The 25,312-nt window shown below is 39.2% G+C and overlaps 1 protein-coding gene across 13 annotated transcripts in view; it reads left to right on the forward strand.

The window, feature by feature from the left end:
• The window catches only part of Dcdc1 (doublecortin domain containing 1), a 414,546-nt gene that overhangs the window by 369,761 nt on the left and 19,473 nt on the right, over nt 1-25,312 (forward strand). For all 13 annotated transcript variants that reach the window (XR_005877304.1, XM_040745964.1, XM_040745975.1 and 10 more), the window contains 8 exons: nt 6,506-6,706; nt 7,620-7,713; nt 9,858-10,025; nt 15,733-15,915; nt 17,383-17,586; nt 19,527-19,728; nt 21,879-22,010; nt 22,725-22,826. Coding sequence is in view for 12 of the 13 variants with exons in the window: in XM_040745964.1 (XP_040601898.1) it covers nt 6,506-6,706; nt 7,620-7,713; nt 9,858-10,025; nt 15,733-15,915; nt 17,383-17,586; nt 19,527-19,728; nt 21,879-22,010; nt 22,725-22,826 (1,286 nt within the window). In the remaining variant the exon portion in view is untranslated. The remainder of the gene's footprint in view (nt 1-6,505; nt 6,707-7,619; nt 7,714-9,857; nt 10,026-15,732; nt 15,916-17,382; nt 17,587-19,526; nt 19,729-21,878; nt 22,011-22,724; nt 22,827-25,312) is intronic.

A 25,312-nucleotide genomic window follows, 5' to 3' on the forward strand; every position in this document is an offset into this window, starting at 1 on the left:
TGTTTAACTGTGGGTTTTTGCCTCTGTTTCCATCAGTCACTGGATGAAGGCTCCCGGATGGTTATAGACATCAAGTTCATTATCAGGAATGGACATTCGAGGTGTTCTCTCCACTATTGCTTAGCTTGCCAATTGGTGTCATCCCTTTAGATCACTAGAGGTCACACTGGTGCCTGGTCTGCCTTCTAACCTATGATTTCCTCTTCCCCCTATTCTACCTCCCCCCACTCAACCTTCCTGTTCCCCCATGACCTACTCTCTCTTACTCTTCTCCCCCTCTCTTCTTCCCAGCTTTCACTCCCCCCCCCTTTGCCATGTTCGCCATCTGTTCAGAGGATCTTGCCTCATTTCTCTTCTCTTGGGTACCATGCATATCTTTTATGTTCTTTCCTGTTTCCCAGACTCTCTATCAGTGGAAGTGCAGACTGGCACTATCCTGATCCACGTCTAAAATCCATATATGAGTGAGTACATACCATGTTTGTCTTTTTGCGACTGGGTTACCTCACTCACGATGGTTTCTTCCAATGCTATCCACTTACCTGCGAATTTCAAGATTCCATTGTTTTTTTCTGCTGAGTAATATTCCATTGTGTAAATGTACCACATTTTCTCTATCCACTCTTCAGTTGAGGGGCATCTAGGTTGCTTCCAGGTTCTGGCTATTACAAATAATGCTGCTATGAACATGGTGGAGCAGATGTCCTTGTTGTATGAATTTGCCTCATTTGGATATATGCCTAAGAGTGGAATTGCTGGGTCTTGTGGTAGATTGATTCCCATTTTCCTGAGGAATCTCCATACTGCTTTCCAAAGTGGCTGTACGAGTTGGCACTCTCACCAGCAGTGGAGTAGAGTTCCCCTCTCTCCACATCCTCTCCAGCAATAAATTGTCTTCAGTGTTTTTGATTTTAGCCATTTTGACAGGCGTAAGATGGTATCTCAGAGTTGTTTTGATTTGCATTTCCCTGATAGCTAAGGATGTTGAGCACTTTCTTACTTAATAGAGTAAGAAAGGCCATTTTAGCCTCCTCTATTGAGAATTCTCTATTTAGTTCTGTACCCCACCTTTTAATTGGTTGGATCCTTTGGTGTTTTGGAGACTTGCTTCTTGAGTTCTTTGTAAATTTTGGAGATTAGCCCTCTGTCAGATGTGGGGTTAGTGAATATCTTTTCCCATTCTGTGGACTGCCTTTTTGTTTTGTTGACTATGTCCTTTGCCTTACAGAAGCTTTTTAGTTTCAGGAGGTCCCATTAGTTAATTGTCGATCTCAGTGTTTGTGCCACTGGTGTTATGTTCAAGAAGTGGTCTCCTGTACCAACTCGTTGAAGAGTATCTCCCACTTTCTCTTCTAAAAGTTTCAGTGGGGCTGTATTTATGTTGAGATCTTTGATCCATTTGGATTTAAGTTTTGTACAAGGCGATAAACATGGATCTATCTGCAGTCTTCTGCATACCAGTACCCAGTTATGCCAGCACCATTTGTTGAAGATGCTTTCTTTTTTCCATTGTATAGTTTTAGCTTCTTTGTCAAAAATCAAGTGTTCATAGGTGTGTGGGTTAAAATCAGGGTTTTCAATTCGGTTCTATTGGTCTACCTGCCTATTTTTGTGCCAATACCAAGCTGTTTTCAGGACTATAGCTCTATAATAAAGCTTGAAGTCAGGTATGGTGATGCCTCTTGAAGTTCCTTTATTGTATAGGGTTGTTTTGGGTTTCCTTGGTCTTTTGTTTTTCCATATAAAGCTGATTATTGTTCTTTCAAGGTCTGTGAAGAATCATGCCAGTATTTTGATAGGAATTGCATTTAATCTGTAGACTGCTTTTGGCAAGATTGCCATTTTTATTATGTTGATCCTACCAATCCAAGAGCATGGGAGATCTTTCCATTTTCTGGTATCCTCTTTAATTTCTTTCTTTAAAGATTCAAAGTTATTGATATATAGGTCTTTCACTTCCTTGGTTAACATTATCCCCAGATATTTGATGCTGTTTATGGCTATTGTAAAGGGTGATGTTTCTCTGATTTCTTTCTCAGTCACTTCATCATCTGTATATAATAGGGCCACTGATTTTTTTGTTTACCTTGTATCCTCCCATATTGCTGAAGGTGTTTATCAGCTCTAGGAGTTCCCTTGCAGAGTTTTTCGGGTCACTTATGTAAACTATCATATCATCTGCAAATAGTGAAAGTTTGACTTCTTCTTTTCCTATTTGTATCCCCTTTATCTCCTTTTGTTGTCTTATTGCTGTAGCTAGAACTTCAAGTACAATATTGAAGAGATATGGAGAGAGTGGACAGACTTGTCTTGTTCCTGATTTTAGAGGAACTGCTTTGAGTTTCTCTCCATTTAGTTTGATGTTAGCTGTTGGTTTACTGTATATTGCTTTTATTATATTCAGGTATGTTTCTGTTATCCCTGATCTCTCTAGGACCTTTGTCATGAAGGGGTGCTGGATTTTGTCAAAGGCTTTTTCAGCATCTAGTGAGATTATCATGTGGATTTTCTTTCACAGTTTGTTTATATGGTGGTTTATACATTGATAGATTTTCTAATGTTGAATGATCCCTGCATTCCTGGGATGAAGCCTACTTGATCATGGTGGATGATTTTTCTGATGTATTCTTGAATCCGGTTTGCGTTTATTGAGTATTTTTGCATCGATGTTCATGAGGGAAATTGGTCTATAGTTCTCTTTCTTAGTTATGTTTTGTGTGGCTTGGATATCAAGGTAATTGTAGACTCATAAAAAGAGTTTGGCAGTGAGCCTCCTGCTTCTATTGTGTGGAATACTTTGAGGAGTATTGGAATTAGCTCGTCTTTGAATTTCTGGTAGAATTCTGCATTAAAGCCATCTGGGCCTGGGCTTTTTTTGTTTGGGAAACGTTTGATGACTGCTACTATTTCATTAGGGGTTATACGTCTGTTTAGATTGTTTATCTGCTCTTGATTTAGTTTTGGCAAGTGATATCTATCCAGGAAATTGTCCATTTCCTTTAAATTTTCGAATTTTGTGGAGTACAGATTTTTCAAAGTATGCCCTGATGATTCTCTGGATTTCCTCAGAGTCCGTTGTTATGTCCCCTTTTTCATTTCTGATTTTGTTAATTAGCATGCTCTCTCTCTCTCTGTCTTTTGGTTAGTTTGGACAGAGGTTTGTCTATTTTGTTGATTTTCTCAAAGAACCAACTCTTTGTTTCATTGATTCTTCTCAATGTTTTCCTGGTTTCTACTTGATTGATTTCAGCCCTCAATTTGATTATATCCTGGCGTCTGCACCTCCTGGGTGAGTTTGCTTCTTTTTGTTCTAGAACATTCAGCTGTGCTATTAATTCTCTAGTATGACTGTTCTCCAGTTTTTTCATGTGGGCACTTAGTGCTATGAACTTTCCTCTCAGCACTGCTTTCAACGTGTCCCATAAGTTTGCGTATGTTGTGTCTTCATTCTCATTGAATCCAGGAAGTCTTTAATTTCTTTTTTATTTCTTCCTTTACCCAGGGATGGTGCAATTGTGCATTGTCCAGTTTCCATGAGTTTGTAGGGTTTCTGCGATTTGTGTTATTGTTGAATTCTAATTTTAATGCATGGTGGTCTAATAAGATTCAGGGGGTTATTCCAATTTTTTTGTATCTGTGAAGATTTGACATGTTTCCTATTATGTGGTCAATTTTAGAGAAGGTTCCATGTGGATATCCAAAGTGGATATCCCTTTGTGTTTGGGTGGAATGTTCTATAGATGTCTGTTAAACCCAGTTGGGTCATAACTTCTATTAGGTCTTTTGTTTCTTTGTTAAGTTTCTGTCTGGAGTTCCTGTCTAGTGGTGAGAGCAGAGAGTTGAAGTCTCCTACTATTAGTGTGTGAGATTTTATGTGCATTTTGAGCTTTAGTAATGTTTCTTTCACGAATGTAGGTGCCTTTGTATTTGGGGCATAGATGTTTAAAATTGAGACTTCATCTTGATGGACTTTTCCTTTGATGAATATGAAGTGTCCTTCTTCATCTCTTTTGATCGATTTTAATTTGAAGTCTAGTTTGTTAGATATTAGGATTGCTACACCCGCTTGTTTCTTGGGACCGTTTGATCAGAAGATCTTTTCCCTACCCTTTTTTCTGAGATAACGTCTGCCTTTGATGTTGAGATGTGTTTCTTGTATGCAGCAGAAGGAAGGGTTCTGTCTTCGTTTCCATTCTGCTAGTCTGTGTCTTTTTATAGGCAAGTTGAGGCCGTTGACATTGAGGGATATTAATGACCATTGATTGATGTTTCTTGTTTGTGCTTGATTTATTGTTAGTGAAGTTATTTTGTGTAACTTCTCCTCCCTTTTTCTTTTGGTGTTTTGTAAAGTGTGATTATATATTGCCTGTGTCTTTGTGAGTGTAGTTATCTTCCTTGGATCTAGGTTTTCCTTCTAGCACTTTCTGTAGAGCTGGATTCATGGATATGTATTGTTTAAATCTGGCTTTGTCATGGAATATTTTTTTCTCCATCTATGGTAATTGAAAGCTTTGCTGGATATAGTAGTCTGGGCTGGCATCCTTGTTCCCTTAGTGTTTGTAGGACATCTATCCAGGATCTTCTGGCTTTCATCGTTTCCATTGAGAAGTCAAGTGTAATTTGGATAGGTCTGCCTTTATATGTTACTTGGCCTTTTTCTTTAGCTCCTCTTAATATTTTCTCTTTATTCTGTAGGTTTGATGTTTTGATTATTATATGGCGAGGTGACTTCTTTTTCTGGTCCAGCCTGTTTGGTGTTCTGAAAGATTCTTGTATTTTCATAGGCATATCCTTCTTTAGGTTAGGGAAGTTTTCTTCTATGATTTTGTTGAATATGTTTTCTGTACCTTTGAGTTGTATTTCTTGGTCTTCTTCTATACCTATTATTCTCAGGTTTGGCTTCTTCATGGTGTCCCATATTTCCTGGATATTTTTTGTTAGGGATTTGTTGGTTTTGAGATTTTCTTTGGTTGACGACTCTATATCTTCTAATGAGTCTTCAACACCTGAGATTCTCTCTTCTGTCTCTTGTATTCTATTGGTGATACTTGCATCTCTAGTTCCTGATCGTTTACCCAGCTTTTCTATTTCCCACATCCCCCTTGTTCTGTGTTTTCTTTATCATTCCTATTTCAGCTTTCAATCCTTCAACCGTTTGAGTTGTTTCCTTCATTTGTTTGGTTATTTTTTCTTGGTGCTCTTTAGATTCTTTGAGAGATTTGTTTATTTCTTGAATTTTCCCCCCATTTCATGGATTTTTTTGTTTGTTTTTTCTTCTATTTCTTTAAGGGATTTCCTCGTTTCTTCTTTGAGGGTCTCTATCATCTTCATAAAATAATTTTTAAGATCTGTCTCCTCTGCTTCGTCTATGTAGTGCTTTTCAGGTCTTGCTCGTGTTGGTTCCCTAGATTCTGGTGGAGTCATGTTGGTCTTTTGATTGCTGAGTGAGCTCTTATTCTGTCTTCTTCCCATCTCTTCTTCCAGTGGGTGCTGGTGGGGTCTTTCCATCTCCACTGGTCTCCTTCCTTCCTGAAGCTGAAGCTGGGGATGCTGACACTGAAGCTTAAGCTGAAGCTGGGGTTGCTGGAGTTTGGGGCCTGGAAGGGCTGATGTCTTTCCTGTGTGGGCGGGTCTTCTGGATGCCAGGAGCAGCCCCAGAAGATCGAGGGGATTTGTGTTGGGCAGGGGATGGGGAGTGCCCCCCCCGAGACCCAAGCTCTCCCAAAGCTGGGCTCACTGGAGTTTGGGGCCTGGAATTGCTGATGTCTTTCCAGTGTGGGCGGGTCTCACCTGAAGATATTTCTTTAAATTAGCTTCCTAGCATTTCCTTATTCTGTTATGATAGTTCTTCACTGAGATTTTGCAGCCCAGAACCCAGCAGCAAGAAGAAAACAGATTTCAGTTTTCACAAAACACCATTATTTCTCTGGTTTCATTCTAAATGCCCCTTCTCTGGCTCCTTGTTTTCTTTGAATTTCATCTTTTCCATCTGAACTTCCTTTCTCTTAGCTGGCAAATTTTTCAAAAGTTCTCTTAGATAAACATTTATTTCTTTCATAAAATAGGCTCAGGATTCTACCTTAATTTTTTAAATTAACGTGTGTGTGTGTGTGTGTGTGTGTGTGTGCGCGCGCACACACACACACACACAAACACCATATGTGAATGCAAAATGGTAGAAGCCAAAAGAGAACATGGAATCCCTGGAACTGGAGTTAGAGGTGTCTGTGAGCTAGCTGTTGGCTGCGGGTGCTGCAAACCAAATTCAGATCCTCTAAAGGAGCAGCCAGTACATCTAACCACTGACGCGTCTCTCCAACCACAGGATTCTACTTTCTATGCCAGCTTAGAAGCACACTGCTGATGGTCTCAGTGTTCTTATAGTATATTTACCACTGCAAGTCAACAGCCCAGGGGCAGCTCTGACTAACAGAACTTAGTATCTCCAGTGCATACATTTCCAAGGCCATTTTCCTGTCATTAACAAGAGTTTTCTGTCCCTTAGCCATTTCCCAAAGCATAGTAAATTGCAGAAGCTACGTCATCAGGAGTTTGAATATAGAAACAGGCAAATCATTAGCCTAGCAGCTCCTCAGCTGGTCCTGGGTGTACAAGGCTCAAAACCCCGGTCAGGCACAGAGGTCATTTTGATGGAGAAAAAATCCGATGATGGCCACCAACACTGGACACACAAGGAAGAAAGCAGGTAAACCCATAGAATTGTGAGGTTTATGCATCAAAATGGATGGAACAAAGTTGAGATGAATAGATAAAACAAAATGGAATGTTGACAGTGTTTAGGCTCATGTTTCTTTACACATTTCTCTTTGTTTTTGTACGTGGTTGAACATTAACTTAATGTGTTTCTCTGTGTGTAGTTATATGCACATAGGCGCAGATGCCTGTGGAGGTCAGAGAACGTACCAGAGCTCCTGGGACTGGAGTTACAGATGGTTGTGGGTCAGTGTGGGTGCTGGGAACTGAACTTAAGTCCTCTGTAAGAGAAGTATGTGCTCTTGAGTGCTGAACCATCAATCCAGCCCCAGTAAAACACATTTGAAAGCCACATCAATGCATAATTATAACTAACGATTGTCATTATAATGTTTCCTTTTATATGTATTTACTCATTCTACTCCCACAGGATTCACATTATTCCAATATACAGATGGGTAAATTGAAACATTGAGTTGTTAATGCCATACAGTACTAAGAGATAGACCCAGGATTCCATACCATCTAGTGTAACTATAAAATTCATTTCATTATCTTTACTGCTTCTCAATAATAGCAACATGGGAAAAATATTAGCAATATGGACAATAAATATATATGAAGCTGGGTATAATCTAGAGACAAAAACCACACCATGATTTAAATAGGGGAAATAAATTTGAGGAATTATTAAACTATGATAAAACACGAACTATTATTGATATATTCTATATAATTATTATGGATATTTGATAACATCCATATCAGACTATCATAGCTTATTTGTTCTTATAAGTTGGTGAGACCTAAAGAATCTTGGGTTTCTACATAGCAGAAACGTATAGAAATCCCATTTATATTAACCACAGTCTGTTACCTAATGGAACTAATTCTGTCTTCCTAAGGACCTTTCACCTAATGAGTAATCCCGACCTTGTGCTGGCAGTGTCTATGACCAAGGCTCAAATCGAAGCCCGTGGCTATCCAGTTATCATTCAGGTAAGATATGCACAGGCCAACAAGAAGCCATCCCCTTTCATGAAGCTGCAGGGAGGCTCCATGTCTCTTTGTTACAGAGTAAAACAATAGCTGTCATAGAATGCTATTTTGAATGACACTGTTAAAATTCTTTTTGTAATACTCTGTCTAGACTTCAAATTGAGCATATTGAGATACCTCAATTTGGTTCATTCTGACCAATGGTGATTGAAGGCTTGCTGATAGTCCAGAGTAGGGGCAGTTGCTATAGTCATACACTGGCAAGTGTGAGAAACAGTCTCAACAGAATTCATGGAGCTTGTAACCTCAGGGGGTGATGCTCTTCGGTGCACCTAAATTCATTGAGGAGGAGCAAAGGCAACGCCCCCTGGTGTGAATACTGGAGAAGAGATCTGGTCAGTGTTTTTGGAGGCCATGAGCCCACAGTGGTAAGTCTGCTAAGAAACCCACTTGCAGCACCTGTAATACATTTGAATTTGGAACAAAGACCAAGGAAACTCTTTTTTTGTCACCCTTCCTTATAAGCAAACACTTATAAACAGGAATGTGATTTTCCCTGATAGGCCAAGACCCAGCCCGGGAACATCCCACCTCTCCATTCATTCTCTGTAAGCTCTACCCTAGTTCCCATCGATCAGAGTAATTATCTCCAAATAACATTTGTTTTATTCCATGTTTTTAGTGAAGAAACTTGTTTTGCCTTTTGGAATCCCAAATCAGGACATAGCAATCTGGACAGATTCTGAAGCTTGTTTAATTAACTCCACTGTCCTCCTGATAAATAAGAACTAGAAATTTATCCCGAGGATATAGCACACAGGACACTTCATGTTTCCTATCAGGTGCCTCTTCAACACAGGCCTCAGTTAGGTTAAACTTCACATGGCTGCCTGTCCATTTAGTCCCTTAATCATTTTCGTAACATTTGTAGATAGCAATGTCACCCCAGTGCATCTTATTGTAGAAGGAATGAACTTAATCATAAGGTAATTTGGATTAACTTTCAAGATTATCTTTTTATTACTAGTGTTTCGATTTTTATATATTAAATGATAAGTGTGTGAGAAAGCATTCATGTTTCTGTAAGTGAAAACAAGCTGCTTCAGGTAATACTTCTAGATCCTTTCTTATTGCTTAAGAATTTAGCCTTTGGTTTTCCTGATCTTGGAGGGAGCTCTGTTGTCTGACCCATTAAATTAGTGCTAAGAACTTCTTTGTTGTTTATCTCTTACTAGGTATAGCAGTTATTATAAAGTTCTTTGAGGCGTCATGATATGCTTTCCCAGAACTAAGCTGCCGGCTTATGTCTTTTTACTTACACTTGAGATAACTCAATGATGTTATAATTATATAACAAAATCACATTCTGTAACAATGTAAAAAACAGAATTAAGATACATATCCTGTTTCTGTTGCATATTTAGCTGGATTGTTTTTAAAACCCACTTTGAATATCAGTCAAATACATATTAAAATGTCAACAAATTGATGTTTTTTCACTTAGTAAGTTGCTGTTTAGGGAGATAGTGTGCATGCATGTTGGTCAAGAACATAAAAACAAGTGAATTCACATACTGTTGGGAAAGGAGAAAGTCAAACAATCTTTCTAAAAAAATGCTTTCTTAGTCAGTATCACAATCTTTTAAATAACCTTAATCAATAATCCTTCTAGAAGTTTTTCCAAAAATATTTTTATGAGTACACACACACACACACACACACACACATACACACACACACACACACACACACATATATCCTGCTGTCTTATTTATTAGAGGGAATGTTAAAGAAAAAGCTCTGCAGGTTCAAAATTTTCCCTAATTTCCTAAGAAGAATTTCCTAAGCATAATTGCTCTAAGAATAAATGATTAATATTCTTTTAAAATGTCAAAAAACACAAAATAATGTTGAGTCAAATATAATGTAATTACAAAAGTTTAATTTTATTGTTTCTGTGAATCAAATACGTTTAAATTATGAAATTATGTATGTAATTCCTAAATATCAACAGTAATTATCAATTTACAGTAATTTATGAATAATTGTATTTCTAAATTTATACAATAAAAAATTCCTGCTGTGCTATCTTTTAAACTCACCTGTCTAATTGAGTCCATATTTTGCCACTCTTTTATTTTTAGAAATATAAGCCATGTAGCAATGGGGCTGCCAATCAAAAGTGGCATTACATGGAAAATACAAGAACATTTATAGCCTTTCACAGCACTGCACTGGATAAGGAAGTCACGGCAGCGAATTCCTCTGGCCTTTGTACATCATCTGTCACTAAAGAAAACATTGATCAACCTGTAAGTAGTTCCCTCTCCCCAAAGATGAAAGAAAAAATAGGTCATTTAATAAAGCAAGGTGGTTTTCACCCATGGGAAAGCTTAAATTCATACAGGCTAAACACTAATTTGTTTGTTTCAGACAAGGTCTTGCTACGCCAAGCTGGCTTCTGACTTGCAACCCTCCTCTCTTAGCTCCCAAGGGTGGGATTACAGGTGTGTACAACCATGTCTAGCATGAAGACTAATTCTTGATGAAATCACTTACACTCTGGGATTCTTTTTGTTGGTGTTATTATAAATTTCATTTAAATTAGAAACAATCTTATTCTACATATCAATCCTAGTTCCCTCTCCCTTCCATCCCCCCATACTCCCCACTGACCTCCCCATCCTCTCCTCAGGGAGGGTGAGGCCTTCCATGAGGGGTCATCAAAATCTTTCAAGTCATTTGGGGCAGGGGCCCTCCCCTGTGTGTCTAGGCTAAGAGAGTATCCCTCCATGGGAAATGGGCTCCTGAAGCCCTTTTGTGAACTAGGGATACATCCTGGTTCCACTGCCATAGGCCTCATAGACAGCCCGGGGCTCCTAGCTGACACCCACATTTAGGGGACCTGGTTTGGTCCTATGTTGGTTCCTCAGCTGTCAGACTGGGGTCCATGAGTTCCCACTTGTTCAGTTCATCTGGTTCTGTGGTTTTTCCCAGTGTGGTCTTGACCCCTTTGTTCATCACTCCTCCCTCTCTGAAACTGGATTCCAGGAGTTTGGCTCAGTGCTTAGCTGTGGATCTCTGCTTCTGCTTCCATCAGCTCAGACTGGATGAAGGCTTTAGGATGGCATTTAATGTAGTCATCATTAGGGCAAGGGCATTTAAGGCAGCCTCTCCACTTTTGCTTAGATTCCTAGGTGCGGTCATCCTTTTGGATCTCTGTACAATTCCCTAGTGCCAGGTTTCTCTTTAAACCTATAATGGCTCCCTCTATTGATTTGTCTCTTTTCTTGCTCTCATCTGTTCCTCTCTCCACTCAATCTTCCTGACCCCTCATGTTCACCTCCCCCCTCCTCTTCTCCCCTCCTCTTTCTGCTACCTCCCTTCCCCCACCCCCATGCTCCTAATTTGTTTAGGGGATCTTGTCCCTTTTCCCTTCACTGGGGGACTGTGTATGTCTCTCTTATGGTCCTCCTTGTTTCCTAGCTTCTCTGGAGGTGTGGATTGTAGGCTGGTAATCCTTTGCTCTATTTCTAATATCCATATATGAGTGAGGGCATAATATTTTTGTCTTTTTGTGATTGGGTTACCTCACTTCAACAAAGGGTGCTGGCATAACTGGATGCAGACATGTAGAAGATTGTATATATCCATATCTATCCATGCACACAACTTAAGTCCAAATGGATCAAAGTCCTCAACATAAATCTAGCCACAGTAAACGTCTTAGAAGAGAAAGTGGGAGGTACCCTTGAATGAATTACTACAGGAGACGCGCTTCTTGAGCATAACACCAGTAGCACAGACACTGAGATCAACAATTAATAAATAGGACCTCCTGAAACTGAGAAGATTCTATAAGGCAAAAGACACAGTCAACAAGACAAAATTGTAGCCCACAGAATGGGAAAAGGTCTTCACTAACCCCATAAACTGACAGAGGGCCGATTATCAAAAAATACAAAGAATCCAAGAAGCTAGTCTCCAAAACACCAAATAATTCAATTTAAAAGTGTGGTACAGAACTAAACAGAGAATTCTCAATAGAGGAATCTAAAATGGCAAAAAGACACTTAAGAAATTGCTCAACATCCTTAGCCATCAGGGAAATGCAAATCAAAACAACTCTGAAATAGCATCTTATACTTGTCAGAATGGTTAAAATCAAAAACGCCAATGACAGTTTATGCTGGAGAGGATGTGCTGGTGGGAGTGCAAACTTGTACAGCCACTTTGGAAATCAGTATGGTGGTTTTTCCCGAAAATGGGACCCAGTCTACCTCAAGATCCAGCAACTCCATTCTTAGGCATATATCCAAAGATGCCCATTCATACAACAAGGATGTTTGTTCCACTACATTCATAGCAGCATTGTTTGTAATAGCCAGAAACTGGAAGCAACCTAGATGCCCCTTAGCTGAAGAGTGGATAGAGAAAATGTGGTACATTTACACAATGGAGTAGTACTCAATGGAAAAAAATAGAATCTTGAAATCTGCAGGCAAATGGATGGAACTAGAAGAAACTCTGAGATTCTTAATAAGAAAGAATGAAAGAAAGTTGTGAAAAGTAAAATAAATTATATACTCTCTCTAAAGCTACTTGTTTTATTGTAGAAATTTTCATACATACTCTAATGCAGACACTGGAACAATGAATCTTGATTTATCCATCACATACAATCAGCAGTCATTAAGACGATCACTTTGACTAATTCCAGATGTGACATTATTTACCTCTAAATTAAGCATGTAATTTTATAATTTTAAACATTTTGACATAAATCATCATTCCACTTTCATGACTAATAAAATTAACAGTGACATTTAGGCAATATAATAAACTATTTTTAATCAAATTTTCTAGGTTGTCCTAAAAAGTCATTTTTATTGTTTGTCAGTTTGAGTCAAGACTCATAAAAGACCCTTGGGTGGAATCATGTTCATACCCTGGTCCATAGTCACCATTTTGCTTCCAATCAGTCATTTTTATCTGATTATACTGTTTTCTTGACATCAATTAGCTAAAGATTTAGCAAAGGCAGCTCTGCTGGTCTTAAAAGGGCCTCTAAGGTAGCTATAATCATCATGTACTTTTTTAGTAGTATGAGGACTGGATAGTCCTAATGGTGCCTACAACCTGGGCGTAAGAACTTCTACTTACAATCTCACAAAAGTTTAAAAAGGGATTTTAAAACAAGAGAACAGAGGAAAGCATGGCTTCTTGGTAGCTGCATTTTCTCGGGTGAGCTGTTTCCCAGGTGTTAAGAGACACACAGTGGCTCCTTTAAGAATGGCTTCCTGATTTGCATAAGTGGCCAAAAAAAAAAAGGCTTTTTTTACCAAATCACTGGTATTAACAAACAGATAAGACTCATGTAGTTAGAAAAAGATAAAGATTTACAGTAAAGAAAAAAATACTTAAGCTTGGGAAAGAAAAGAAAAAATAAATAAACTAACTGGGCGTGGTAGCACATGCCTTTAACCCCAGTACTCAGGAGGCAATCAAATTTCTGTGATTTCAAGGATAGCCTGGTGCACAGAGTGAATTCCAGAACATAAAAAAGTTCACAGAGAAACCGTGTCTCAGAAAATTAAAAAAAGAATACAGAGTAATAAAAAAGCCACATAAAGATGGAAATACACAGAGAGTCTGCATACTATGTGCTATAACATTGTCTTTAAATTGTTTGATGGCTGAGGAAAGAGCTACAGCTGCTAAATTACATTTAATTATAAATTCTGCTAACAACACCAACTTCATCAGAAGGGAAAATGGACATTGAAGAAACTCCTTATGGAATTTGCTTCCAATATTTCAAGATTAACCATTTGGGCAAGAAACTGTTCTTGTCTGGACTGTTTGACTTTATGCTATATCAAGTGGATGTGCAGGACCCACAGGAAAGTGACTGCTGAAACAAGATAGATGTTGCTACATGGTTCTTGCTTCATGGAAGAGTCTGCCAGACACAGAGAAAAGTGACTGACAAACTGCCAATACCCACAGACAGTTTAAAGTTTCCTACTTTGCTGAGGAGCCCTCCAGACACACTATGGCCTATAGACCAAAGATGGAACATTACAGAAGAACTTTGGGTGACTAACCAGGCAGCAAGTTGTCTTTGTCAATTCTAGAGTCTATATATTATTCTTTTGTGGTCTTTGATGGAGTTGAAGACACATAGTCATGGTTATAGTTTTCCTTAGTTATGACAAAAGATAAATTACATGTAAGACTTTAGACTCACAAAGATGGGATAGATAAAATATTTTCTTTAAATCTTAGATGTTATCGAACTAAATATTGTAATTATAGTTCTTGCTTAATAGCTATTTTGTTATATATTATTTGACTATGTTAAAGTTAAAACCTTTCATTTTATTTAGACAGAAAAAGAAGAGATGATGGGGGAAGTCTTCTGTACATATGTTTCTCTTATTGGTTGATGAATAAAACAGTGTTGGTCAGTAGGGAAGCAAGATAGGCAGAACTAGGAGACAAGGAGGATTATGGGAAGTGTAGTAAGAGAAGTTGCCGTGTGATAGGAGGGAGGATGTATGAGTCTGGCATTCTCGGTAACATAAGACCTGGTAGTTATGGGTTAATACTTAAGACAGAGCTATACAATAAGAAGTCCTAGATATTGGCCAACAGCATTATAACTAATAGAGTCTCTGTGTTTTATTTGGGGCTGATGTGGCACTAGGACCAGGCTGGCAGGAAGAGTTATTGTAACATAGAACATGATGTAATCTCTCACATGCATAGTGATTGGCAGGCATTGAGTCTCCAACCTCTCCACGTCTCAAGAAGCTTTGTTCAATGAGTTCAGTATGACCTCGGGGCTCCAACTGCAGCTAGAGAGTCCAGGCACTACTGTGCAAGCTCCTCCCATGTACCTGCTTGCCTCTTACTTCTGTTGTCATTGGGCCAATGTCAAGGACATAGCTTGCTCACAATCACAGAGAGGAGATAAGGAGAATGAGGTACCTCCTGAACAGAGAGGCAGTAATGTCACTGGTCCAAAGAGCACACAAACAAGGTTGGAATGGTTTTATTATAGCCACCATTAGAAATAATTTGCTATTCTAACAGTCACAATGGTTAGTTTTCAAGTCAATGCCTGCCAACCATAATTAATTTCAGATGATGTCAAATGAGGTCCCTTTCATTCTTCACTTGTATTGATAACCTTGCTATGAACTCCTGGGAGTTTACATATTCAAATCCAGTCAAACTGTTTGAATTATCATATTTTCTAGTTTCATATTGCCCTTCTTTGAGCCAGTAGGGACTTTTTTTGTTTTGTTTTTTGTTTTTTCAAGACAGGGTTTCTCTGTATTGTTTTGGAGGCTGTCCTGGAACTTACTCAGTAGACTCAGAGATCCGCCTGCCTCTGCCTCCCGAGTGCTGGGATTAAAGGCATGAGCCACCAATGCCCGTCCAGTAAGGACATTTTTATTTTGGCTCCTACATCCTTTTGATATTATTCCTTAACTCCAGGATCAATTAATTTCTGTGCACAGCATGGTGTCTCTTATCTACAAGATGTTATAGTTTTCCTGTCCCTGAAGAGGCACTAGTGATTCTTCAAAGAAATATTGACTCTGTATAGAAGGTAAGGCTCCCAGCAGTGAATAGTCATATCAGAGTTAAGGAATACTCAAAATTTTTAATTACTGGGACTGGTGAGATAGTTCAGCAGATAAGGCACTTGCCATCAAGCCTGAAGACCTGAGTTCAATCCCTGCAAGCAATATGAAGGAAGGAGAGAACCAACTCCTGCATGGTGTCTTCTGACCTCCACCCATGTATTCCCCACCTCCAGCATATACACACCAAATACGTAAATGTGAAAATTAATTATTAGGAAGCATAATAAAGCATTTGGGTTGTAGCTTTTAATTTAGCATTTAATGATGACAAATGTGCTTTCCTTGTGCTGTGAAGAATTCTGCAAAAATGCCATTATGGTTTAGAAGCACCCATGTGAAAGCATCTTTCCTTCTGTTTTAGGGATACTGTTACCTCTCACCTGATGGAAAGAAAAAAATGAAGCTCTGCCTGGCTTGCGGACAGTCCATGAGAGCAGAGAAGGGGCTGAAACAGCTGCTTCCAAGCTCTCCATTCTTCTGTGTTTCGGGCTCTGAGCAGAAGTCCTTGGCACGAAGATCTTTCAAGGTCATCAACATTGCCAAGGTACTCACCCACCTACCCTCGGAGCTCTGCTACTACTGCCCATGCAGCAACGATTTGGAAACTTTGGTGCATTTAGATTGGCCTCGCATTCAGGTTCAGCTCCTCTCATCCACTTCATCTTCTTCAGATGCACCTTCCCATCCTGCCAGCATTGATTTCTTTTTCCTCATTGTAATTTAAATTGCATTGTCTCTTAATAGTTCTGCTCGCCTTTGAAGTTAGTTGGGCACTTCTGCGGCTGCAATCTGCAGACACCTTTCTCTTCTCCTTGTGTAGCTTTTAGGAAGGGAAGTAACTTCAAACCTTTATTTAGCACAGTAGCATTTGCCCCCAAATCAATAGGGAAAGCTCCTTTTTTATGAGCATGGTGCATTTCTGGGAGGATTTGAAATGCTGCTGCTAGTAACAGTTCAGGCTAGGTGGGGAAATTCATGCATCCATGTCTAATACCATTTAGAACCCGTAGGGGTGGGGGGACTAACTCTGCCACATTCTGTGACCTTAATTTAAAGTGGCACTATTAAAAAGAAGACCCTTCCCTTCAATCTGAGCAGTGTAAAGAACTGGGGTGGAGGTAGGATTTAATGGGCAGAATAAAAAGGAGGTGATCCTAAATGTGGGCAACCCACCAGCCTGGTGTGCCCCTCAGGGATCATCTGCTGTCTCTAGACCTTACTCCTCTGTCTCAGAATTCTGCTTTATGCTAGAGGTGAACAGGGACAGGTGAACTCAACCCAGGTAGTAACTTGGAAGGAAAAAGGAGCCAGCCCTCTAGGACGCCTGACAGTATTTGGTTTTGCAGAGGTAAATGAAGGACTCCTTTATGTTACAGCAGTTCAGTCCGAGCCTGACCTCTGGGCAGGTTCCTAGGTCAGGATATTGGGGAAAAGCTTTCTAGGGGATGTTCTGCACCTCTTGCCCTTCTCACTCATTTTCTACCAATAGATGGCCTCCTTCTAGAGTTAGTCGTTAAGAAAGTATCTGTAGTACTCATATCCCCTTACTTCAATCCCGGTTCTCTTTGGTCCTGACATCCTTTCTTATACATCTCTTTTTTCCCAAAACAGATATTTTTTAAAATTTTAATTAGAAACAAGCTTGCTTCATATGTCAATCCCAGCTCCCTCTCCCTTCCCTCCTCCCCTGCCCTTATAAATCTCTTATGACCCACCACAAACCCAAACAAACATATAACAACATTTAAGGAAATCTGGAGAAAACCAGAAAGACAGACAAACTGTTTAAAAAGTCAGTGAGAGGACTAGAAAGAGAACTGAGGAATTCCAACCCAACTCTCTTCCTCCTCCATCCTAGGTATTTATAGTACATGATAAAGACACTATAAAGTGTTGGTCTACCCACATACACACATATGCAGACTTTAAATGAGGGGTGGAGATATGCCAAGCTAACAAGGCAGAAGCAACACAATTTGGGTAAACGTTCATTTTATTTTAAACAAACCAGGCTGATTTATCTACTTATGAAGCTGAGAACACTCTAAAGTATTATGAAGAACGTCTGTCATCTTTATGGATGAAGACACGTACATGTACTGCTTCTCACAGTGGTATGGTAGCTTCCTACCAAAAGGCAGTGAAAGTAATCGCATACAAAAATGGGGATGGATATCGGAATGGGAAGTTAATTGTGGCTGGAACATTCCATGAGGTAAGTGGCTATCGCTAAAATGCTTAGAGGTGATGGTGGTAGCGATTCCTGACAAGAAGTACCTCAAAACTGAACAACAGGTAGGCCTGCCTACACCTAATGGTTTAAGCTGATGAGATCAAGATCTCTGTTTTCCTAGAGGCATTCTTTCTGATTGTTTTTCTTTGGATATAAGGCTAGAAACAGTGAGAACCAGTGCCCTGGTTCTTAAGGGGCCCAGAGCAAAGATAAAAAGGAAGAGGGAAAATGGAACAACCAGGCTGTTTTCATCCTCATGAAGGACAGAATGTTTTTCTCCTCCTTGTTGCCCTTGCCCATTCAACAGCAAGTTGAATGTCACCTGGATATTTTTTGTTTGTTATGTTTTGTTTCTAGTTGCCCCCTCATTTGGCATTCAGAGAGTCTGAAGACATATTTGTTGATAAGGTCTTTCACGTCTCTTTTCAAATGCGGGGCCACTTAGGTTGCTAGAGACTATGTGGTTGCTTTGGAGGCTGTGTAGTCAAGGGGGGGAATGCCCCCAAAGTGATGATTCTGTCTCAACAACTTGCCCAATACTTTTAATAGCCTATTTTATAAGGAAGATTAAATACAGTATGTTTTTTTTTCTGCCAATTCCTCCCACCCCCTTCCTGTTGGAAACAATTGACTTTTCTTATTAAGATATTGTTGTTCAGTTCTGGAGAGATGGCTCAACTTTTATGAGTATCTACTACTCTCATAGAGGACATGAGTTTGGGTCCCATACCCATATCTGGTAGCTCATGGCAGTCTGTAGGATCTGACACCCTCTCCTGGCCTCTGGGGGCATCTGCACTCATGTGCACACACAAATGGACAATCAGAAACAAAATTAAAAACAAAAATAAATCTTTTCACAAATGAAACTGCTGATCATTGAACAAAGCAAAGTATGTAAGTTAACCCCAAGATTTACCCAAGGCTCCAAGGCTGGCTTCCTTCCTCTCCCTATCCCCCTCCCTCCCCTCTTCTCTCTGTTTGTCTGTTTTTTGTCTTGTTTGGTTTTTATATTTTTATTTGGTATGAGGGATGGGGCTTGGATTTGGTGTGTGTGCTGGCATTCACTTATGCCACAGTGTACTTAAGGAAGTTAAAGAACAACACAAGGGAGATGATTCCCTCCTGCCACTACGTGGGTCCCAGAGATTGAACTCAAGTTGTCAGGTCTGTAATCAGCCACTTGAAGCCTCTGGGTCATCTTGGTAATTTGTTTTTCTATCTGCAAAATGGAGGTGATAATGCATGACAGTTTGGGTTAGAAGACTAGCTATTTGTTTATTTAAAACTGTTCACCCATTTACAGTATTACAGTTTTATATCTTATAGTACAACAAAATGGAAGGAGATTTCTAAGTTTCACACTTTATGTAGCCGTGTCTCAGAGAAAAATGTGTCAGCATATATAAGCTGCTGGGCTTCAGCTCTAGGGCCAGGAATGTTCAAAATCAGGTTTGACTTACATCAAATTAGAGAAAACAGGCACAAAAAATTAAAATCAACATCAACAGTTATTCAGTGTCTGTTTTCAAAAAATATATGATTTTTTTCAGATTTCTACAATGGCAGGTAGTCTGTTATAATTTCAATTGTCATCATTATTTCCTGTTTTTTAAAATGCTTATTTGTTTTTATTTTTATGTGTTCTGCCTGCGTGTAAGTTGACTTTATGCAGGACTGGTACCCTTAGAGGTCACCAGAGAGAACTGGATCCCCTGGAACTGGAGTTATCTGCAGATGGAAGCCATTATGTGGGTGCTGGGAACGGAGCCTGGGTTCTCTCAAAAGCAGGGAGTATGCTTATGATTGTTGAGCTGGCTCTCAAGCTCCTCCTATCAGTTATTTACTGCTGTGTTATCTCCTATCAGATGCTTACTACCTGTGTTATCTCCTATCAAATGCTTACTGCTTGTGTTATGTAGCTTCTTGCAGAATGCACAGAACGTCTTGGACTCACTAGAGCAGCCTCTAAAGTCTACGCTAGAGATGGAACCAGCATCCGCACCTTGCATGGCTTGGTTCTGTGGGCTATAGGTGAGACCCTTAGCCAGAGAGACCCCAAGGAGCAAGAGAGCAGCCCAGAGTCTGTTGGGACAGAAGAGTCAGCTGCTCAAAATGCAGAAGGTTGGTTAACTTCTACAGGCACTAGTCAGTTCTGTTTATGCTCCATTATCAAAAAGTTAAATATGATTCGTCCAGTTACCGCAGCAAAAATTGTAAAATTCTAGCCAGTGACTTTTGTAAGTGGTTCACAGAGTATCAGATTCTCATATTGTCCTTACCTTTCTTAATAAGTAAATAGATTAATAATAATAATAATAATAAATTCCACTTTTAGAATTGAAACAATAAATTAATTCATAAAATTAACAACAGTAGGCAATTTAACTACTTTTTAAAGCACTAACATTTCTTTGTTCTAAAACTCAGAGCCTAGATCAACTGGGAGCACTGGAGAAACTGTTGCTAGATCAATGCCCCTCCCTTCCTGTGGTTGGAGGGAAGGTCATCCCCCTCTGTTCAGTTCCTGCCCTCTGCTTTCCTTCCCTGACCTTGCTGCTCCCACTGCTTGAGTGAAACACTATAGAAGCTCTGGTGGATGCTCCTTTCTTGCCACTTGTGACACAACAGTATGCTCTCAGTACGAGATTCTCTCCTCCTGTCCTGAAGGCCACGGTTTAGAGGTTATAAGCTTTGGTTTGGGAGTCAGAATATCAGGTTTCAAGTCCCTGATTTGCCAGCTACAGCTGAATGACATTGGCCAAGTTCTTGAACCCCTTTCTACTTCATTCTCATTTGTGACTAGATAAACCAATAATCACCTTCCTTACAGGCTTTTCATGAGAAGCAAAGGAATACAGTGTTGATAAAAAAGCAACAACATGGTAAACTTATATTAAAGGGAATAAGACGAAGTTTATTCTGCAGCCATCTTTTGTAACCATAGCTAGAGAAAACAGATTTATGTTACCCCAAATTCCATGTTCCAGCATGGAAGCAGTTTTATGGTTTCACAGAACAAAGAAAGGTATAAATCACTGTAAGTTTAAAATACATTGATGGGTATACCAGAAAGGCAAGTACAGTGAGATGGAGTAAGTTATTTTTGTAATTCTGATGACATTCTTAGCTTTTGAATTGGTGGAAACTAGTGGTCTGGTGATGGGGGAAGTCCTGTGTATATGCTTATCTTATTGGTTGTTGAATAAAGCATTGTTGGCCAATAGGGAGGCAAAACAAGTGGGAGTAGGAGTCTAGGAGGATTCTGGGAAATGTAGTGAGGAGAGTGGTTACCATGTGATTCCCGGAGAGAGGGAATGCAAGTCTGTGTTCTCAGTAAGCTATGACCTTATAAAAATATATATCAGTAATTATGAGTCAATAATTAAGTCAGAGCTAACCAATGAGAAACAATACCAAATGGCCAACAGCTTCATAATTAATATACTGTCTTGTGTGTTATTTTTGGAAGGACAGAGTAATGCCACTCATCACGACCATCAGAAAGATGTCTTTTTGAAGGCATCTAATATAGTGTCTTGTGTGTTATTTTTGGAAGGACAGAGTAATGCCACTCATCACGACCATCAGAAAGATGTCTTTTTGAAGGCATCTCTTCTTCTTCCATATTCTAAAACATATCCTGGAGCAAGGCAGGATCATTCATGATCTGCTCCTGCATGGAGTTTAGTTTGGGTAATATGCCATTAATTTCCACAGAAGAACATTAAAGAAATAACGATCAAGCCGGGCGGTGGTGGCGCACGCCTTTAATCCCAGCACTCGGGAAGCAGAGGCAGGCAGATCTCTGTGAGTTCGAGGCCAGGCTGGACCGACAGCCTCCAAAACGACACAGAGAAACCCTGTCTCGAAAAACAAACAAACAAAAAAAAACCCCCAAAAAAAACAAAAAGAAAAAGAAAAAGAAAGAAAGAAATAGCGATCAAAATTCAGCATGGTGCTTACTGGGCAGGAAGCAGAAAGAACATACCTGCTAAAGTCACTCAGCTCTGCTGCAGTCCAGCAATGTCACTAAACTTTACATATTTCAGTTACTTATTACAGGTTAATTTCACTTTAAAATATTTTGGAGGATATTCAATTCTTTGGTTGTCTATGACATTTTTTATTAAATGTATGCATTGGCTTCAGTTTAGATAATAATTATGAAAGTCATCAATGAAGAAGAAAATACTTTGGCTAAACAAATGAAATCATAAAGGATATCCATTCATTATTAGCTGACAAGTATAAATGTGTTGCTTGTTTCCCAGAAAACTCAAGAATGAAAATGGAAAACAGATTGGATTGTTTGGAGGGCATAGATAAATCTTTGCTTGCTCAGATCCTCAAAAGTCCTATTGCCATTTGGGTGTCTTGTGGTGAACCATTTCTGCCACTAAATGGTAAGGTTTTTGTTTTTGCTTCCTTCTAGACAATATATAAAGGGAGGGAGAAATAAGTTTAATGTCATGAGAAAATGAATTAAGTGTGTATAATGTCATCATAATAATATTGTATTTATGCAGAGAGCCAATCAGTCAATTAATACATGTGCAAAGATAGCTGTATGCACATATTTGTACAATTGCTTGTTTTTCTCTTGCTGGAATGGATTATTCTGCATGTAGAAGTGTCTAATTTAGTTGATAAAGAGATGCTTGGTCTATAAGGCAGAGAATAATGGTATCCATTAGAAAATAACAAATGAGTTTAATTCACACTGAAGACGACCTGTCTGCACATTTTTATTTTTAAGAATTGCACCCTTTAGGCAGTAGGTGAATGTTTTAAAAAAATGAATGGTCCCAAGTCAGGCTTTCATCACCTCGGAACAGTTGGTGGAAGCAGAAAATGAAATATTGCTATTGCATATGGTAAATCTATACAATAAAGCAGTTTTGATCTCCTTCCTGGTCCACCTCTGTTCCATACAGAAATGCCCTAAGCTTTCTCATCTTTCAAACAAAGTTTCTTTTAACAGCCCTTATCTCTTTTAATTATATCTTTCTAATTCAATCTATCTCTTGAAGCAGAAAGTTCTTTGTAAGTTGCTGGTACCTATGATAAATTACTCTTGATAACAGATCACCATGCAAAACATTATTTTTTTATTGTAGCTCCACAGAACTCAAAAAAATTAAAGAAACAAAACTGGCTAAAAACGGATCAAATTTTGGCTGATTTAGACACCATGAGACACAAGATGCGACAGTTGAAAGGTCAGTGTGGATGAAGCTAGTCATTTTGTTTAATTCCAAATGTAACAACAGTTATCGATAATTATTTTCTACTGTTTGATACCAAATAGATAGCCAGTGTATGTTGCATAAACATTAGGCTACATAAATTAGAACAAAGAATAAAATCTAATAGCACAGCCATTTAGTGCTGATTTTGCATCTGTATATTTTATATGACTTGCGTATACACCAAAAAATAAGAGCCGTCTGTCCTTGCTTTTGAAATATTCCCTTAACTGACTCTGTAGAAACTTTAGTAATAAATAAAACAAGACCTGCACATAACAAAGTAATCTTGCTGTTATTCCTTGGCATTTTATTGCTGGGGAATAAAGTTTATTCATGGGACATTTTTACTTTAGCAATTAGAACAGAGCAATACTGAAATCTTCAAGGTCATGGTCAGTGAGCCAAGGACGCTCTTAATACAGCATCAGATACACTTTCCAAAGCTACCAGCAGGTGTTGCATGTCCAAATCCACTGTTCTCCTCACAGAATCTTAGGTCCCTGACTTTATACTATTCCAAGCACTTGAGACACAGTGATTGTTCAGAGAGAACCAGTGTCCTGTGGACTTAAGTCTGAGAATGAATGCATTTCAGGCTATGTAATCATAGAATTTTGTCTCCTGATTATAAACATTGGCTTATGTCTAAAGTCTATGAATCTTGCTTCAACAACAGTACACATAGTTCTTAATGTAAAAGGCAACTCTGACTTTGGGACAATCAAAATGTCTATTTCTTACCTAAGGAATTATTCCAGCTGTGAGCAAAAGCATTGATGACTACTCCAAATGTCTGCTATTCTTACTGCTAGACATTGAGTGTTCCAGGGACAACCTACACTCAAGCTGTCATGTCACCCAAATGCCAGTGCCTCTTTGTCTCCTCGACCAGTAGTTGTACCACCATCCACCCATGGATCCTCTAACAGGAACCTGCAAGTCTTTCCTTCCCCAAGCAAGTCTTTAGAAAATCTTGTTCCCTGAGTTACATTGAGCACTAATAAATTCCAATCTCCTTAAGTCTCTGTGTTGGTTAGTGTCTGTCAACTTGACAAAAAGTAGAGTCACCAGAAAGAAGGAACCCAACTGAGGAATTGTCTTCATCAGATGGGCCTATAGGCATGTCTGTGGGGGCACTTTTTTTGTGAGTGACTGATGTCTGAGGGCCTGGCCCACTATGGACTATGTCACCCCTGGGTAGGTCTTCCTGGAATTTATAATAAAGCAAATTGAACAAGCCACAGGGAGCAAGCCAGCAAGCAGCATTTCTCCATGGTTATTGCTTCAGCTTTCTGCCTTGAGTTCCTGCCTTGTTTTCCCTCTAGAAGAGTATACTCTGCGAGCCATATAAACCCTTTCCTCCCCAAGTTGCTTGTGGTCAGTGTTTTATCATAGTGACAGAGAAGCTAACTCGAAGAGTCCCCACTCTCTTTAACCAAATTCAAGAACAGCATCTACTGATTGGCTTAGAACAATTCCTAACTAACTGGTTCCAGGCTTCAAGTCTTGACAGCACCATTTTATGGTTACCAGCTTTGCTCATGTTTTTGTTTTTTTTTTTAAAAAAAAAAACTGGGTCTTTGTTCCCACTCACAGTTGGGAAACTAATAATATTACTGAACACCAATTCATAAAATTGAAGATTTCATTCTTAGCCAAAAACCTGAAGAATAGGAGATAAACCTCAAATAAATTCTTAACCCTCAAGTTAAGAACTTAACTCTTGAGTTAAGTACAGCTACTAATGGAAAATATTCCTGTCTCTTCTAGGAACCAGCAAAGGTTTTCCTGTAATTCAGGCATCACTTCTTTTCCCTCCTAGGATTCCTTCAGGTTGTCACCATAGCAACTATCAACTGTACTGGATGTCTTTTAGCATGTAGATGAGATTATAATAAAGTCAGAGATTGACTGCAGGGGTCACTCTGGCAGCCATCAATTTCAATAAACCCTGATAAGAAAGAATTTGCAGCCTATAGCTATACATACCATCCTCAAAGATAACCAAGATTATCATGGGTCAACAATCAGACTGCCAACTCAGTACTCAGGCAATATGAGCAAGGGTGAGACAATCATGTAGAAATACAAAGGTGTTAAGGTAGCCCAGATATAAGAACTGCTGAGGCTCCCCACACCCTTAGAAACAAAGCTGAACCTTCTTCAAGTGGACCCTTATGATACCACTTTCTGTAAGGTGGGATCTGTTTCCTTGCTCACCCCACCCATGAATTTTCTTTAGCACCCTAGGCTTACCATATGCTTTCAAATTTTCTCTCTACTTCAAATTTTCTCCCTCCAACCCTCTTGGATTCTCATTCCTTGTTGTTAGTATGTCTTCATTCCAAGGAGTTTCCCCTCCACACCATATCTTGAACTCCACCACTATGGCCCTCAAGATATTATGGTAATTATTTGTTCTTGGGATTATCCCCTTAGATGAGAAATGTTACACC

The sequence above is a fragment of the Mesocricetus auratus genome, unplaced genomic scaffold (assembly GCF_017639785.1).
Source record: "Mesocricetus auratus isolate SY011 unplaced genomic scaffold, BCM_Maur_2.0 Super-Scaffold_100004, whole genome shotgun sequence".
Classification (NCBI taxonomy): Eukaryota; Metazoa; Chordata; class Mammalia; order Rodentia; family Cricetidae; genus Mesocricetus; species Mesocricetus auratus.